A 16,998-nucleotide genomic window follows, 5' to 3' on the forward strand; every position below is an offset into this window, starting at 1 on the left:
AGATCAGCCAAGCCATGCGAGCCCAGTCTGCTGCTGGGCAGGCAGGCAGCAGAATGGAAAGCCACAGGCCAGAGGGCTGAGCCTCTCTCACCCTTCTCCCTGGGCATTGCAGGTGTCAGCCCCAGCCTCAGGCATCACTAAAACACCCTTGTTTTTCCCTCGTGCAGAAAGCCTCGGACAGGCTGCTGCGCTGTCCCTCGCCACCACATCATGGAGCACCAGTAGCATGGAGCTCAGTGCCTGCAGCTTAAATATCTTGCATTCAGGGTGAGCTGTCAGTCTCTGTGTCAGACAAAAAGTGTGTGTGAACTCCCAGTAAGGATGCTCTTACCTTGTGCTTTCAGTACATCCTTGCTTTCTTCTGCACTAATCCACATCTCCCTGTCTTTCTGAGTGGGTGTTGCAACTTGTCTGTCTGTGGAGGTCTCACAACAGGGCCAGCAGCCCAGTTTGTCCCAGGAGACTGGGCAGCAGCTCAGCACGGCTGGGCTCAACCTTACCGGTGGTGCCGTGGCTGCCTGCAGTTAGTGTCACGTGAGCTAGGAAGCTGAGCAGAGAACAATCTCCAAAGGAAACACGTTTCTTTGAGATTGCAGAACGATGTGGATTGCTGTGACTGTAACACCCAGCCCCAGGTAATCCACGCAGCAGCCCAGGAGATGCAGAGCAAGCTTCTCATCTCAGTGTGTCTGTCTAGTTGTGTGCGACACCCTGCAGTGCCCTCAAAGAGCCCTCAGAAAAGCACTGCAGAACATCCTGTGTCTTATTTTAGGCAGGCGATTATTACGTTGCCAATGTTTGAGTAATAGGGAGCAGCTGTCCAGCAGAAGGGCAGCAGGCTGACATCTTTGTCTGGTTCCTCCTCAGCTCCTGTTGAGAAGTACAGCAAGCGAACCTTGATTTAAAGACTCTAAATCCATTCCACAAAGCACCTCTGAAACCAGGGGAATCATCTCATTGAGGGTTTGCTTGTTAGTTAGTTAGTTGCCTTTGTTGTATTTCGCAGAAAGTGGTTGTGCATGTTTATGATCCAATTTGCTAGAGGCCTTTGCAAGCGCAGGAATAGGTGATACCCATTAATAACCATCATTGAGCAGTGATAACACATAATGTGACTCTGTGGACACCTTCTTGGAGCCTAGTGAACTTGCTCTGTTAATAATTTATTGATATCAGTGTGTGTGTGTGTCTTTGATAGGAAGGTGAAGGCATCCCAGAGCTGAGCTGGGCTTCCTTTTGGCATAATATTTTCCTAGTCTTGCTGACTTTAATTGGCTTGTGGTTGTTTTCATTTTCTTCCAAGAGCACTGGTCTAATGGCTCAGCTGTGCTACTCACCTGCAGTGTGCAAGAAAGCAAGAAGTAAAAGCTAAATGAAAAATTTGCCTTTAAATTGTGTTAAGGATTGAAGTAAATCAGTTTTGCTTGTTCCAGAGCCCACTATCCCTGAAATCCCACAGCTTCTGTTTAGCAGGCTCACTTAGGGAAAGGACTTTCTCTTCACCTCTCTCATGGGTTAATTACAACAAGTAATGTTATTTCTGATAGGAAATCAGCATTCTTGAACCTCCCATTCAGTTCTAGTTAAAAGGATACATTTAGTCTGTTTTTCATTTCAGCTCTGGAAAACAGGATCAGAGAAGTGGCCTCAGATCAGAGAGGGGCCCAGGAGAGGAGGGGGCCGTTGCTTCAGAAATTGCACACTTGGGCTGATGCAGGCTGCCAGCAAAGACTGTCGTGTGGGAGGTCCTTGTGGGAGGGCTGTATCTCAGTGGTAATGGAGCATCTCTGACAGGCTGCACTTCGGTGTTTTCTGGAATTGTCACACAGATCATTCCTTGGAGCTAGAGGGGAAAATAGTACAGTATTTCAAAATAGCTGGCCCCTGGGAGATGAGACTCCCCCAGCATGAATTATTAAAGCTCAAAGAGAGCTTTCAGAAAAGTCAACATTATCCAGTGCATGGGGAAGGAGGAGTCTCCTGGAGAGCACCCTGAGGTCCCTTGGAAGTTCCTCACGCCTGGCAGAATATGCTCAAAGCAGCAGCTCTCCAGTGGGATGAGATGCAGACACTGTATCCCCAGGGCTCCCTGTTCATTTGCCACCAGCTTTCAGTCCAAATGATCCTAACGGTGTTGGTTTGGAATAATAAAGAGCAAGGAAGAGATACGGTGATGGCTTCCTATATGTGAAGTCACTCCTATGCTCTGTGTGGCCAGTGCCTGGCTACCAAACGCTGATAGCTATGGAAAAATTTCTGAGGAGTTTGGCCACCCTTAATTTTACTCAGTCTTATGACTAAAATGCCTCCTGTATCATGGATAATCTGTATACCTCTTCCAGGTATTAATGAATGCTCTATGAACAACGGTGGTTGCTCACACATATGCAAAGACTTGAAGATTGGTTATGAATGTGAATGCCCGCCCGGATACAAGCTTCTGGATAAAAAAACGTGCGGAGGTAATTTACATGCAAACAGCAGTCCCTTGTGTTTCACCATACAGAGACGTGATTATATTCACTTCAGCATTGCTCCATCACAGATGGTTTGATTTCAAGTTATTGATGGGTTTCAAACACTCCTTTCAGACATAGATGAATGTGAGAATCCAGACGCTTGTAGCCAGATCTGCATTAATTACAAGGGGGACTACAAGTGCGAGTGCTACGAGGGATATGAGATGGACACCCTGTCCAAGAACTGCAAAGCCGTAGGTAAGACGACCCCACAGGCACTTAAACTCTGATTGCTCAACATCACAACTCTGATAAGAAAACATGCTTGCAGGGCTGAGGCTGGAGGAACAGAGACAAAAGGAAGCTAGCAAGCAAAGACATTCATTTCGAGCAGCGCAGAACTGCTGCAGCGATAGCAGATGCGTCTCTAGGCAAGAACTACTGATCATTCAGATCAGAATATTTTAACGGTATGCAGAGCAAGATTACAGGCACTAGCTGGCTGTTTGAAGCTAAAACTAGAAAATAAAGTCTCTTGGCAGGTTTTATTAAAAACAGTACAGCAAAACATTTACTGGTAATAGTGTTAAAAGGAAGATGACAACCCAATTAAAGGATGGTAGGTTAGCCAACTCTCAGCCCTCTGAGCCTCATACGCAAATACCAACACGAACAGCAGCAGTTTACTCGAGCTTATTGCAGAAATGGTTGTATTTGTCAGAGAGATAGAAAGTTGAATTGTGCAAGAACAGAGCGTTAGCCCTGCTGAGGGTTCCATTAGTGGGAATGGTGGGGCTCCTGGGGAAGGATGAATTACCTGTAATAGATGATTGCCTGTCTAGTGTTATCCTGCATGTTCATGTAGCTTTTTTTCCCAGGTTCTATATGGTATGTACAGTGTCCTGCTGTCCTCTGAAAGTCTGCTAGTCTCACACCTGCAATGGATTAGAACTTACCAAATCCTGAGCCATTAGTCTACTTGTTGGTCAGAAAATGTACCTGGGAGTCTGTGCTTGGAGCCCTGCAAAGCCATGTAGAGCTAGAACCTTGTCCTAACTCCTTCCTTCCAGTCCCATGTTCCTCAGTTCATTTTGCCTTTCCCAGTGGAAAGATGCTCTTCCCTAGGTTCTTCTGTTGGCCATTGTTGGAAACAAACCAGTCTAAAGGTCGTTCAGAATCTCCCATCCTGTCCCTTCCTCAAACAGGGAGGTGTACAACCAGCAAACTAAAGCTTTAACTTCTTGACTTGCAGTCTATTTTAGTGGCACTTAGGAACACAGAGAATCACATGCTGTACTGCTTGCAGATGGCAAGAACATGCACCTCTTTGTCTGAACCTACACATGTAGGTGTCTGCGTCCTAGCATCAGAAATTGGCTCTCTGGGGCCCACCCTGAGCAGCTCAGGAGGCTGAGGTGCTGCCTGCAAGTTCTGCATTTACATTATGGTCTAAAATGTTGTCCTGGCTTTGCTGGATTCAAAGTGGCTCTGTCATGCCTTGAGTCTGGCTCCCCCCCTTCCCTCCAGCCAGCCCAGAGGACTGCCTCTTTCTTGTCCTGCCCATGAATCGCCAAAATCTGGCCCTTGTATTTTTAATCTGAAATGTAGAATTGAAGGTAATGACATTCCCTAGAATTTTGTTTGTCTTAGCAGAATGGGCAGACTAAGAGCTGCTGTACACCTGGTGACCACAGAGGTGCTGTGGTTGTCTATGTCCACGTCTTATAGAATCATCAGAAGGTTGGAAGAGACCTCCAAGGTCACCTAGTCCAACTGTCCCCTTATGTGTTACATGTGTTAACTCTGTCTCTGGAAGCCATTTACACTCGTTCCTGGTGTGCTGCAAAACTTTCTCACAAAGCAAATCAGTGACTGGCTGGTCTTCACTTTGTTGCTGTATCAGGAATGAAAGAATCCAGCTGCTAAAATGACAAATGCTCTTATTTCTGTGGTAGGCAAGAGTCCATACCTGATCTTCACCAACCGCCATGAGGTCCGTAAGATAGACCTGGTGAAAAGGGACTATTCGCGCATCATTCCCATGCTGAAAAACGTTGTGGCACTGGATGTGGAGGTGGCAACAAACAGAATATATTGGTGTGATTTGTTCTACCGAAAAATCTACAGGTAAGGTGCAAGAGGGAATGTGTGTTTTGGCACCTTTCTAAAGCTGTGGTTCAGTTTGTACCAAGTAAGGACGATCTGCAGAAAACAATGCAAGATCCAGTGAACACAGTGAACCTGGGGGCTTTTATTCCCTTATTGGCCTAGCTGTTGTGGCCCAGACTTTGCAAGCTTTTCAGGAATTGACTAAGAAATCAGGGGCTTGTGCAGTTACTTGGTTTGATAATGTAGGAAGGCTTTTTGTCAATAACAGATCCTGCTGCATTTGCGCAATTACACGGAGACTCCTGTTTACTGAATCACAATATTGCTAAGTGGTGCTGTGTGATGTTGCTGCTGTGCTGTGTGCTTGCTGTATGTGGAACCTCAAAGGAATTAGCAGCTGAAAATGCAAAGGAAGCAAATGGTGGAAGCGAGGAAGTAGCAGCATGGACACTGGTTGACCACTGTAGTCTCTGGTAGACCGGATTTAAACTCACAGCACTTGACCACAGACCGTATTTCACATTCTGTAGTTTTTATTCTCCTTCCTTTCTCAGCTGTTTTTATGCATCCATCACAGTGTTATGTACCAGGGCTCGTAAGTGTGCCTAATCAAAAATGCACTTAATTTATGCACTGAAAATTCCCCATGTATATTCTGATTTGCATAGCTATTGCACCCTGTTGCAACTCCTACAGCGATTTGTTTTGGATTTTAGCTAATGATCAGGCAAAGGTTGATTGGTTTCAGAGCATGGGAGCCAAGCCAGGGTTTTTGCAGGCTGTGCTAGCTCCCATGCCACTGGCATGGAAATTTGCCTAGGCTGTGCTGATTATTAACACTCCAGCAGTTAGGCAGGTACCCCAAGCGGCCCTGTGTAGCACTGAAAATGGGGAGATAGGAAGAAAGCAGGCTGCTTTCACTGTGTCTGGCACTGCAGGCACCAGCAGGGTGGGTAAGGGCTTCATATCCATACAGAGAATTTGAGACACGCTGCTCTGTCTGCAGCTCTCTGACAGGGAATGCCCTGGGGCTGAGGGCTGAACAGTGTTCATACCCTATATATGGCTGTACCAAGCCTGCTTCCTTTTCCAAACAGCAGAATTTTTCTCTTTCTCACTCCTGCTTGCATTAGCTTTGCTGTAAGTCACATATTTTCTGCAGAGCAAGCTATGTAATCATTTCCAATGTCCATGAATCCTGTAAAATTATACTATTGAAGTTAATGTGCCCTAAGTCAAATACATATGTAACATGTATATATATATATATAACGTATATATATATATATATAACACCCACATATTGATTTTCCAGTTTTGCTAACCTGTGCAGTTATAGCAGGAAGCAGGTAGCAAACTGACAGTTCCCTGTCCTGCACATATCTGCCATCCAGATAGAGGGAGTTAAGAACAAAGGTAGGAGAAAGCCACAGAAGGATGCAGCATGCAGCCATAAAGGTTTCTGTGTCCATCCCCGTGCCACGTGAGCACGTTATTCCTGTGAGGTTGGAGTGGTGCTGCCCAGCACTCAGCTGTCTCTGAGGCCCGGCCCCACGCACATCTGCAGAGCCCTTCCTGTGCTGCGTGTCAGTCCAGTGACGAGTCTTATCTTTGCAGTGCCTACATAGACAAAGCGAGCGACACAGCTGAACAGGTGATCCTGATAGACAGCCAGCTGAACTCTCCTGAAGGGCTGGCAATAGACTGGGTTCATAAGAATATCTACTGGACGGACTCTGGAAACAAGACTATCTCGGTGGCCACCGCAGATGGAAGCAGGAGGAGGACGCTTTTTAACAGGGACCTCAGTGAGCCGAGAGCCATTGCTGTTGACCCCACAAGGAGGTAGGTGTGAAAACTACAGATATTCCCTTTGCCAACAGGAAAATTCCTGTCGTCTTTCTGCCTGACAAAAACACATAGGCACTACTCATTGTCATCAAGGCTTACAGATGCCCTTATCTTTTAAATATAATTAAGCCCATTAAACTTAAATGGAACTGCTGAGATGCTTCAAAGAGATGGTTCAGCTCAATCTTTGCAAGGCTGCTGCAGTTAACGCTCTGAAAATAATATCAGGTCACGTGTCAGATGGGCCTGAGCTGGTTTGGGCACACAGGTTATGTTGGGAAGTAAATAGTCTGACCGGAGTACAGGTGATTTGGCTAAGTGGAGTCTACAGATCCAGGAGAAACACCAGGAGTTAGTTTGCATGGGATTATCAAGGTAAGAGTTTATGTTCAGGTGCAAGTTGTGTGACACAGTTCCCAGTGGGACAGGAGCGTGGTTGCTCTGCTAGGTGTGTATCAGAATGAGCTGAAGTGACTGAGGGGCTTTGCTGTATCAAGCAGAGAACACTGCAACTCCTACTCAGATCAGTAGCGCAGATTTCTTACCTTTGGGTCCAATTTACTGTTTTCTTGCACCCATTTCTTTCAGGTTCATGTACTGGTCTGACTGGGGAGACAAAGCCAAGATTGAGAAAGCAGGCCTCAATGGCGTGGGGCGGCGAGTGCTGGTGGCTGACAACATCGAGTGGCCAAATGGCATCACGCTTGGTAAGTGCCCGGGTTAGAGCTTCACTATCCACTGTGGCTATTGTAAATTAATTTCTGTTAAGTAGGAAAACAAAACTGTAAATTTGCAAAGGTACCTGCAGACAAAAGTCCTGGAAATTCTCCGTCACTCAGAATTCTTCAACGTGAGTTTGGTTCGGTAGCGAGCATAGGTGGTAAGCGTTGCTGCAGTCCTGATATTGTATCTCATAACGCAGCAGCCTTGAGTTGCTTTTAGGTGCATTTTAAGACAAAGGGAAATTTCAGGAGTGGTTTCTCTGGTCTAGTCTCAGAGACAACGCCAAGGTAATTCACTGGACTGCTTAATGCATGGAACACCAAGAAAAGAGACCCAGCATACAGAACCCGTTCCCTGTTAGTGTGGCTGCCCAGCCTTGCTGGATGGGAGCAGCGAGACAGAGCCCGTCTCACCCCGTACCCTGCTGTCGCGTTAAGGGGTGTAGCTGATTAACCGTTACGGGCCCGGTCAGATTCAGGTTACTGAACCAGTCGGACATTCACCAAAAACACATTAACCGCCTGGGGGTCCAGTCAGACATTCACCAAAAACGCATTAACGGCCTGGGGGTCCGTTCAGACATTCACCAAAAACGCATTAACCATCTGGGGGTCCGCTCGGACATTCACCAAAAATGCATTAACCGCCTGGGGGTCTGGTTAGATTCAGAACACTGAACTATCACGGATAACCACCCTCACCCTCGTTGCACTCAATGAGAGTTATCACAATGCAATCAAGTATGGTTTATTACAGCAACAGATAATCAGGTTCTTTTGGATTGCCGGCGATAGTGACTGTCTGCAAAAGCAAGCTAGTATGCATAAAATACACAGGTGTTATAGGTGTTATAGATGTTATAGATGTTACAGGTGCGCAGCCTAGAAATAAACGCGTTAAAAGGATCAAAGACTCTATAGAGATTTATAAGCAAGTATTTAGATCTCACCCAAAGGCGTCCCAATGGGGGGGAAGAGAGGCTCAGCCCGTCGACTGATCCCAGGAGTCAGGAGGTCCTAAGGATGTTGTCCTCGGGATGGTATCTCCCCTGACGGTGGTATCTTCCCTAACATCCCTTTTCTCTTGGGCCAATTTATATTATTTTCTATCTTTTAGGTGGAGCTTGAGTGGCTCTAGTCAAGCATATCTTAGTTATGATTGGTGTAAAGTTTTCCCGTCTCCGTTTAAAGTAATAGGCTCCGAGGAATTCAGAGCGCATGCTCAGTGAGGGGTGGTCGCACCTTGGAGGCGGGTAGCTTTTGGGATGGAGGTGTGTTTTGGTATTATAATGATATTATAATGAGCAAAAAGTACACTAGGGTACAGCATTTGTCAAAACATGACAGGTCTTTGGCTTAGGGTGGCAAAAAGTGCAGCTGTGTGCACAAGAACAATCGAGGCCCCATCTGATTACAGAGCCTAGCCGTGGTGTCTCCACTCCACTCTACGCTCCGTGCTGTTCCTTAGAGCTAGCACACCAAGTTTCCCCAGCGCGATAGCATCAAAGGTTGGGAGCCTAGGGAACGCTCAGATAATGCAGTTATGCCCTACCCTGAAAGCCTCTTCAATGCTGTACCTTTTCCTCAAAAAATGTGAATGTTAGTTTTATTTTCCCAGTTACTTCAGGCATTTACACCACACCTGCATCCTGCTGGCACACAGGGCGTTGTTCTCACTGCTGCACCAAGCTGTGGAAGTGGAAAGGAAGTTTTCTTGCACTCTTGGGGCAGCAGGGGACAGCCTCACCTGGAGCTACAGCCATGTATGTTTAACACCATACAGATATGAGGTTCTCTGCTTGATGTTTGAAAATTCTGGCCATAAAAAGGACATAGGGTAAAATGTTACTACCATCACATATCGTTGAAGTGCTACTGCCGTGAACGAATAAGGTTATCCTTTAGTATTTAAGAAATTAATAGCTTGTTTAATTATATAATTGTTTGTGCTTTTTTTGTTAGCACTTATCTACTTGCACTTAGTTTAGTGAATCTCATCCAAAATAACTGGATTTGCTCCAGGAAGAGAAATTAATTTCATAGCATTCTAAATAGCAGTGGATCCTTCCCTCCCACTCTTACCTGCACCTTCCCCAAAAATGTCTGGCTGTGGTAGGAATGTTCCCACCACCAGCATTCCTTCAGCCTGCAGTACAAGGATTTCTGAAACCCAGGACTTCATCACAGAGAACGTGTAAATCTCACAGCTCCCTCAGAGGGATGCTTCATTTCAATCTCAGACATCGTTCTCCAGCAAGAGGCCAAGAACTGAATAGCCCTGAGCGATGAAGCTTCTTGCTCCCTGAGGGGCACTGATGGGGCAGCTCTGGGAAGCCCGAAGTGCTGGAAGCCCCACTCCTCCCAGTAACAAAAGAACCTCATTGTACAAAGCTGTTAGCCAGGCACACACACACACCAGAATGTTCCTCCTTTTTAATCTTACTTATAAGGTCTTATCCCAGCATATGTGGGCACTGAATCAAAATCAGAACTAGTGTTAAAAAAAAAAAAAAAAAAAAAAAAAGGCCCAATAATAAAGAGATTAGTCATGCTGCCAGCAGGAGAAACATGCTGGGCAAGAGAAAAAGAGTTGCAGGAGCTGTGTGTAATTTTGTTTCATTGTGTTTTACTTCTCAGATTTGCTGAATCAGCGTCTCTACTGGGTAGACTCCAAATTGCATTCACTGTCCTGCATTGATTTCAATGGCAGCAACAGAAAAGTTCTTATCTCCTCTGTTGATGATCTGAGCCATCCTTTCGGCTTAGCAGTGTTTGAGGTAAGAGTCAAGAGCGGATACAGAACAGACTGAGTCTGCAAGAGGTCTCAAAGCTCTTCTTGATTGAAAGCTTTGCCTTTTGCATAGCACAGAAAGCTCAGTGAGGGCGTTTGCTGCTATAGAAACCGATTAACCTGGTGTGGGTTCAGCAGGGAAAATTGTTTTCCAAAGCCCTTAATCAGGAGCAGTGCGTTGTCTCGTGCTTTTACCTAATGGAGTACAAGTGAATCCGTGAGGGCAGGTGGTGCCTGGAGCAATGCCTCCCACATAACTGGGAAATGGTAATGGCTTTCCCTTGATTTGAGTTGAGCCAACTGTCCATGCAAAGGCCAAAACTATTAGTGGGGGCAGGAGAAGGCACTTACTGTGATCAGCAGGTGGGATGACCATTCACTGAGTGCCACTGCAGCATGTCCTGTGTCTTTTGACAAGTCAGACTTTGAAAGGAGCTGCATGGGCTCAGAGCAGCCTCTCCGCCTGCTGCCAAGCACTCTGCTGTTCTCAGCATCTTTGTTTCACACCACGTCTGCATGCTTGTGTTGCACTTTCCAGTGCTAACAGAATCCTCAGGGGAGGACGGCCCCTTAAATCTTGCTGCGTGGCCTTGCAGGTTGATTGTTTGCATGGTCCCTCTGCCCATCTCAGTATCTGCAGAAGTATCCTCAGAAATGTGCTCACCTGTCTCAGGGGCCTGAAGGCTTCAGTTGGGAGTATCTGTGCCAGCAAGGTACTCGCAGGGCTCCCCCTGCAGTCAATGTGCAACAGTGCATTGCTGGTTTGGGGATTTGGCATTAAAAAGGTGTTTTTGTTCACCTAGTTCAGGAAGAGTCAGATAATTCTCGTTCAAGCTGAACTGCTCCAGTTATGATACACAAACCCTGCCACACATCAGAGAAATGTCCCTTGCCAAACAATTACAGCTCTGATCCTACAAAGATAGGCCTCTATTTTCACAAAGGCATTAGGCTTTTCCTATTATGGAAAGGTGTCTGGTTGGGTCCCTGTTAAGGTGTCTGTCACAACCTCCTGTCCTTTTCTTTCCTGTCTTTTCATTTCACTGAACTAGGCTGGCTTTTGACACAGTAAAACCCTCTTCCTGAAAATCCTTTTTCCTCCTATGCAACGTGTGTGATATCTAGGCATCTGATTTGGTACACAGGTTTCCCCAGGAAGTTGCTGCTCTATAGTTTTATCCTGTATCAGTAGTGCTTGGAAGGACCTCTTGGATTATCTAACCTCTGTATACCTTTCCTTATCTGAATGGCTGGTTAGAATAACAGACAAGCCTTTTGCTTTTGATAATTTGCCCTTGTTCTCCAGAAATGTGTCTTTCCTTACTGAAATGTATGTGTTTTTTAGCATGCAGCAGCATATATAGATAAATTCTAACTGAGCAACTAAATACTGTTTGATAACTGCAATCCTGTACACCTCCTTGACCAGGTACTTTGCATCTTCAATCACAGCAGGTCTTACCAAAGGTACTAATACAAAAAAAAAAAAGATACTTATCTTCCAGGTGTGATCATGGGACAGGCTTCTTCACAGACACCTGTTTCACTCAGGTCTTATCTTTGTAAAGGAGAAAAATAGCAGAAGTTTCTAGGGTAGCCCTTTGGGCTTTCGTGGGCTTTCGTAAAATCAGAACCAGTCCATTTTTTATTGATTAAAAAAAAGGTTCAGAATCGGAATGGATGCAACTCTTCTGTATGTAACCAATTCCTGCTCCCTCAGGTCAGTCTCATAGCTGCTCAATTTACTGAGCACTCCTATAGCCACTGTAGGGTTGCTGTGCTTTTAACCATTAGAGATAACAGTATTTGAAAGAAAAAAGCTGCAGGTAAAACTACCATGAATCTGAGGTGTCCCAAGGCAGGAGAGCAATGGATTGATTTTGTGATTACTGGAGTTTAATCCAGTTTGAATTGGATTTGAGCAGGGTCAGAATTTTTATGCATTTCCTGCAGGACAGAGTGTTCTGGACTGACCTGGAGAATGAAGCAATCTTCAGTGCAAACAGGCTGAATGGCTTGGACATCTCTGTTTTAGCAGAAAATCTCAATAATCCTCATGACATCGTGGTATTTCATGAATTAAAGCAGCCCAAAGGTAAGACATGTCGTCCTCAGGGTCTCGTGGCCTTAAATCAGACTTATTTGAGCTAGTAAATGAAATGCTTCCTGGTGGTTCTTGATGAGAGAAAAAGCACAGGTAATAATGTGAAATCAATGCCTGATGTTTGAAGTTCCTGCATAATTAATTCCACAGCAGCACTTATTGAAAAGCCTGCGATTTGTTAATAGCTGTTTAATTAGCATCTTTGATAACAGAGTTACTCTCATCACTCTGATGCGTGCCATTCATTATCTGTTTGGGCTGTGCTGCAGTCTGGAAGTATTACAGCAAGGTGAGCATGAGGAATGGCACTCAGCGCCTGGCTTCGCTAGCAGCAGCAGTGAGGCTGCAGTGGCACAGACTGCAGTGCAGTCTGGCAGCTGGGGAGAGCTGCCTCATTCCCTTGAGACCCTCACAGCCAGCACTGAAGCTCTGGCCATTTTCACAGCACTCGTCAAGTGAACTTTTTAGAATGAGGACTGTGTATATCAGGCAACACATGTTGTGTATGTGTCTTCAGAATCTTAAGCAACTGCTAGAACAAATTGCTTTAGAACAAGAGGAAGGCAATTTCTGACAAAGGATAACTGTGAAACTACCTAAGAAATTTCAATGAGGAAAAAATGGCTTACTTCTACCTTCTGTTAATTGTGAAAGAATGTACAGCTGGGCAAAGGCTGCTCTCCTGGTTCAGTATCAGTGTGTGAATGTTCCACATAATTATTAGTGGTAATCAATAAGCCGTTCAAATGTCATCTCTACTGTGTAGCATTTTGAACTATTGACTTGTGAATGAGTACATGTGATCAAGAAGGCAAACAGAGGGACACGAAGCCCTTTAAACTTTTATTCACTAATCTCTCTTCACAGTTTTTATGATAGTGTGTAAGATTTCACTCCAAATTGTAAAGATGTTTAAGCAAACCAATTAATTGGGGTAGGGAGTGGAAGAGAGTCTTCTTAGAGGACCTGATGTTTCTTTGCCAAGAACAAAAAATGAATAATTAGGAAAGTAATTTCTCTTTTCTTCTATCTTTGAATAGCTCCAGATTCCTGTGAGCTCAGCCCCCAGCCAAATGGAGGCTGTGAATATCTGTGTCTTCCTGCACCTCAGATCTCTCCCCATTCTCCCAAGTACACGTGTGCCTGTCCTGACAACATGCGGCTGGGTCCAGACATGAAGAAATGCTACCAAGGTAAATACAATGACATTGCTGTTGTGCTGTCCCAGTAAAACCATACTTACAGTGAAAGTACATGTTCCTGATGGTGGAACACAGCCATTAGCTTTTGTATTCCACATAGTTTGAATTATGAGCACAATGTTGTGCTGTTCTTTATTGAAAACCTGCATTATTTTTTGAAAGCATAATCAGGAAAAAATAGAGTGGAAAGAGGAAAAAAAGTGATGATGCCTAGGACTAAAAGTGTGAATGGTCAATAAATAATAAAAATTCACTACATTAGTGCCCTATAGATACTGGATCTGGAAAGGCCACATTCATTGCTGATGAGTCTGGTGATTACACTGTAGTTTTCCCTAATATGCAAATAGTTCCTGGTTCAAGTTCGGTACCTTCCCCAAAACAAGTTTTGCTTTTTCTTTTAACTTCTTAACTATCTTCTAGCCAAAGAACTTTATTGCTATTGATAAATTAATCTTGATTTCAGGTAGCTGCAGGTAAAGAACTATCAGTGCTCTATGTGCAAACAGATTTGGAATTCTGTTTCTGTTCCTAACCAGTAAACATCACAGTATTCCCCAGATTTACCTCACCATTTGTGATTTTCTTTGTGTATTTATTTTCACTAAATGTCATGTTCATTTTTGCTTTTCAGATCTTCCAACTACTTCAGCAACTGTACTGGTTTCTACAACCACAGCATCGCGTACCACCACTGCTTCCACCATGACCTCTGCTGGCAGCTCCAATAACACCACTGAAGTCATCCCCAAAGCTGTATCAGAAGCTACAGTTACCACCTCAAGTTTTCATCCAACCCCGTCCATCCTGATCGATTCTGAGATGACCACCGGAAACAGCAATTTGTCACAACACTGTAAGAGAATGAGATTCCTCTTTTCTTTTTCAGTATATACAGTACCGCAGAAACTCATGTACCATCAGAGACCTTACCTAACAGCTAAGCTATAACCAGGTCAGGTGCAGGCCCATCCTGTTGCATAGCAGGAGAATTAGATGTTCTTTATGCAGACTCCTCTGTTACCATAGCTGATGTGATTCCAGGCACTCAGGATTTTAAGGGCAGGCTTTCATCCCATACCTGTAAAGCTGACTCTAGAGATGAGGTCCTGCAAATTCATACTAGTTCTTGCCTTGTTCCTGCCACTAGTTCAGCTTCAGTGTTGCTGGTAGTGCTGTGTACCTAAATATGGATTGCATCTGGAAAACAAAAAGTAAATCATCCCTATTTAACTAGGATGTCTATCTGGAGTAATAGTGATTCAATGCACTGTGTACAGCACGTGAGAAAGCAGAATCTGATTTCTAAAATTCATTCTCCTAAGTACTGTTTGTACAAATATCCTTTCAAATGTATTAATTAACCAATCAGAGCTAAGTTCTTTAATCGTCTATGTTTGAAGTAGGTATTTAATAGATTAATTAATAGGTTTTCATTCCTAATAAGAAACAGCCCAGCCCAGCCCAGATTTGTGTGTATCTGCTTTTTATCTTTCTCCCTGATTATTTTATTGCAAAACTTTTTGTAAACTCTTTGATAACAAAAACTTCCCAATAAGCTGAAAACCAGTTACTAACATAAAACATTCTTTAGATATGACCTTAAAGCCAGCAAACAAGTGAAATGATCAGCAATACCTTTGTAATTGCAGATTCCAATAATGGTCAAGGCTTTGATTCAACTGTGACAGCAGCTGTTGTTGGAATTGTCATTCCTGTTGGTAAGCTGATTTGATTTTAATATTTCAGTATGGTCTCCTTCAAAGTTTGTGTAAATAGACTCCTCTGACTTTCAGGAGTCTGGGGGTGGGAAGGAGTAGAGGAACTACTGAAATGACGCAAAGTGTTCTGGCTTTCAGACAGTTGTGCAAGGACTGATGGGAGCATCCCAACAGATTCCTGCACTCCACACAGAACTAGCTCACCTAGCTAACAGCAGTTTCTCTCCCCTTTCCTCAGTGGTTATTGGCTTGCTGTGCATGGGGGGATACCTCATCTGGAGAAACTGGAAACGGAAGAACACTAAAAGCATGAATTTTGATAATCCAGTATATAGGAAGACAACAGAAGAGGAAGATGAAGATGAAATCCACATTGGGCGGACTGCCCAAATTGGACATGTCTACCCAGCAGTAAGTACCTGAGGAACTTGCTGACAGTGGTTGATTTTGTTGAGGGATTATATACAGAATTAGCTCCACCTGATTCCATTGTTGGTTATTTGACATATAATGACAAAAAAGAGAACTTTTTAATATTTCAATAATCACAGAATAGGCAGAAGCCTAGATTTATAGGCAGCATATGTAGTATATGAGATTTTTAACAGGAAACCCAACTTAGAACCAAATTTTGATACTGTTGCTAATGCATCAAAATTCATAAGTCAAAACTTTCTCCTTAAGTGTGTTTTTCTTCCTTCACAGCGTGTAGCGTTAAGCCTAGAAGATGACGGGTTGCCATGAGGATACAGTTGCTGCTCCAAACAGAACGCACTGAACAAATTTGCTGTGGATCACAAAACCTGCTTCTTCTTTTTAATTGTTATTTATGTTGCAGAAGGGTAACCACAAAGTTATAATGAACAGCAAACATCCAAAGGATGTGAGAGTTTCGTATGTATAATCTTTTATACACATTTTAACTTGTTGCACTACCCATTTGTGATAGTCAATAAGCAACTGCTGAGCTACTAACTCAATGTACATAACCAGCCAGGCTGAAGGTTCAGTAGCTATTGCTTTATTTTAAGACTATATTTATAGATATTTTGTAAATATATTGAATATGCTTTGTGGCTATCCATCAACATAAGTAAAACAAATTCTGTACAGGCAGTTTAGAAGTATTTATTAACAAAATCTGGATTATAAGATCTGATCTGTAAATATAGTAGAGGGGTGAGAGTATTTATTTTTTGTATGTTTGGCTTGCTGTGCATAGATTATCTGTGTATATCTATCTAGTGTAGATAGATATAGGCATATAAATATATACATATATATAAATATATACATATATTTTAAAACTACTATGTTTATGAAAATTAGGGATAATTGAATTTTTACAGGATGTTTGAAGTTTGCTTTGAAATCTAAAGACAAAGCAAGAAACAGCTGTACTGTAAGATAGCTGATAAATGAAGCACTCCCATAACAAACAGAGCTCCTGTTTTCCAAGCTGGCTTGCAAGGGTTGCTTTTATATAATTTCTAGTCTAGCCAGGCTCATCTGCAGTGCTTTTAACTTAAGAGCTGTTGCTTATAGCATTTTAGTCAGGAAGAATTCCTACAGAGCCCAGTTTTTCCATTTTGTATTGTTGCTTTTTACAGTTTGGTACAAAGTTGGTTCAGCATATTTTTATTTGTTTTCTAAACATAAATCTAAATGCTTTTCCCCACTGATCATCTCACACCATTCAAATTAGTTTAGAATTAGTAGATTAGCCATATACTTTCAGATACTTAAAATGAGCTGTCCTATCTAGCTCATCAGGAAAAAAAAAAAAAAAAAAAAAAAAAAAAACACCCCAATAACAGTTAATTTCTTGCCTCCTACTATTACTGATTAGGAGTCCAAATTTAGAAGAGGCTGTGGGGTAGTGTCTTGACTCACCATATGTAGAACGTGAATGCTTACAAGCAGCCTGCACCATGGCAGATCCGATGCAACACAGAGCACTACACAAGGAGGTTAAAAATTCACAGCTTTGTCAGTAGCTGATTCCTGTAATTCAAAGGTATCTGAAAAAATAAAATGTC

At 43.4% G+C, this 16,998-nt stretch overlaps 1 protein-coding gene across 1 annotated transcript in view; it reads left to right on the forward strand.

Annotated features, from left to right (window-relative positions):
• LRP8 (LDL receptor related protein 8) overlaps positions 1-16,749 on the forward strand; it is a 168,703-nt gene extending 151,954 nt beyond the window's left edge. Inside the window, exons 8-19 of the mRNA XM_032192232.1 lie at positions 2,343-2,462; positions 2,592-2,717; positions 4,415-4,586; positions 6,186-6,413; positions 7,008-7,126; positions 9,779-9,918; positions 11,886-12,027; positions 13,077-13,229; positions 13,873-14,094; positions 14,891-14,959; positions 15,198-15,370; positions 15,665-16,749. Of these exons, the coding sequence (XP_032048123.1) occupies positions 2,343-2,462; positions 2,592-2,717; positions 4,415-4,586; positions 6,186-6,413; positions 7,008-7,126; positions 9,779-9,918; positions 11,886-12,027; positions 13,077-13,229; positions 13,873-14,094; positions 14,891-14,959; positions 15,198-15,370; positions 15,665-15,703 (1,703 nt within the window). The 3' untranslated portion in view covers positions 15,704-16,749. The remainder of the gene's footprint in view (positions 1-2,342; positions 2,463-2,591; positions 2,718-4,414; positions 4,587-6,185; positions 6,414-7,007; positions 7,127-9,778; positions 9,919-11,885; positions 12,028-13,076; positions 13,230-13,872; positions 14,095-14,890; positions 14,960-15,197; positions 15,371-15,664) is intronic.
• The last annotated feature ends 249 nt before the right edge of the window (positions 16,750-16,998 follow it).

The sequence above is a fragment of the Aythya fuligula genome, chromosome 8 (genome assembly GCF_009819795.1).
Source record: "Aythya fuligula isolate bAytFul2 chromosome 8, bAytFul2.pri, whole genome shotgun sequence".
NCBI classification, from domain to species: domain Eukaryota; kingdom Metazoa; phylum Chordata; class Aves; order Anseriformes; family Anatidae; genus Aythya; species Aythya fuligula.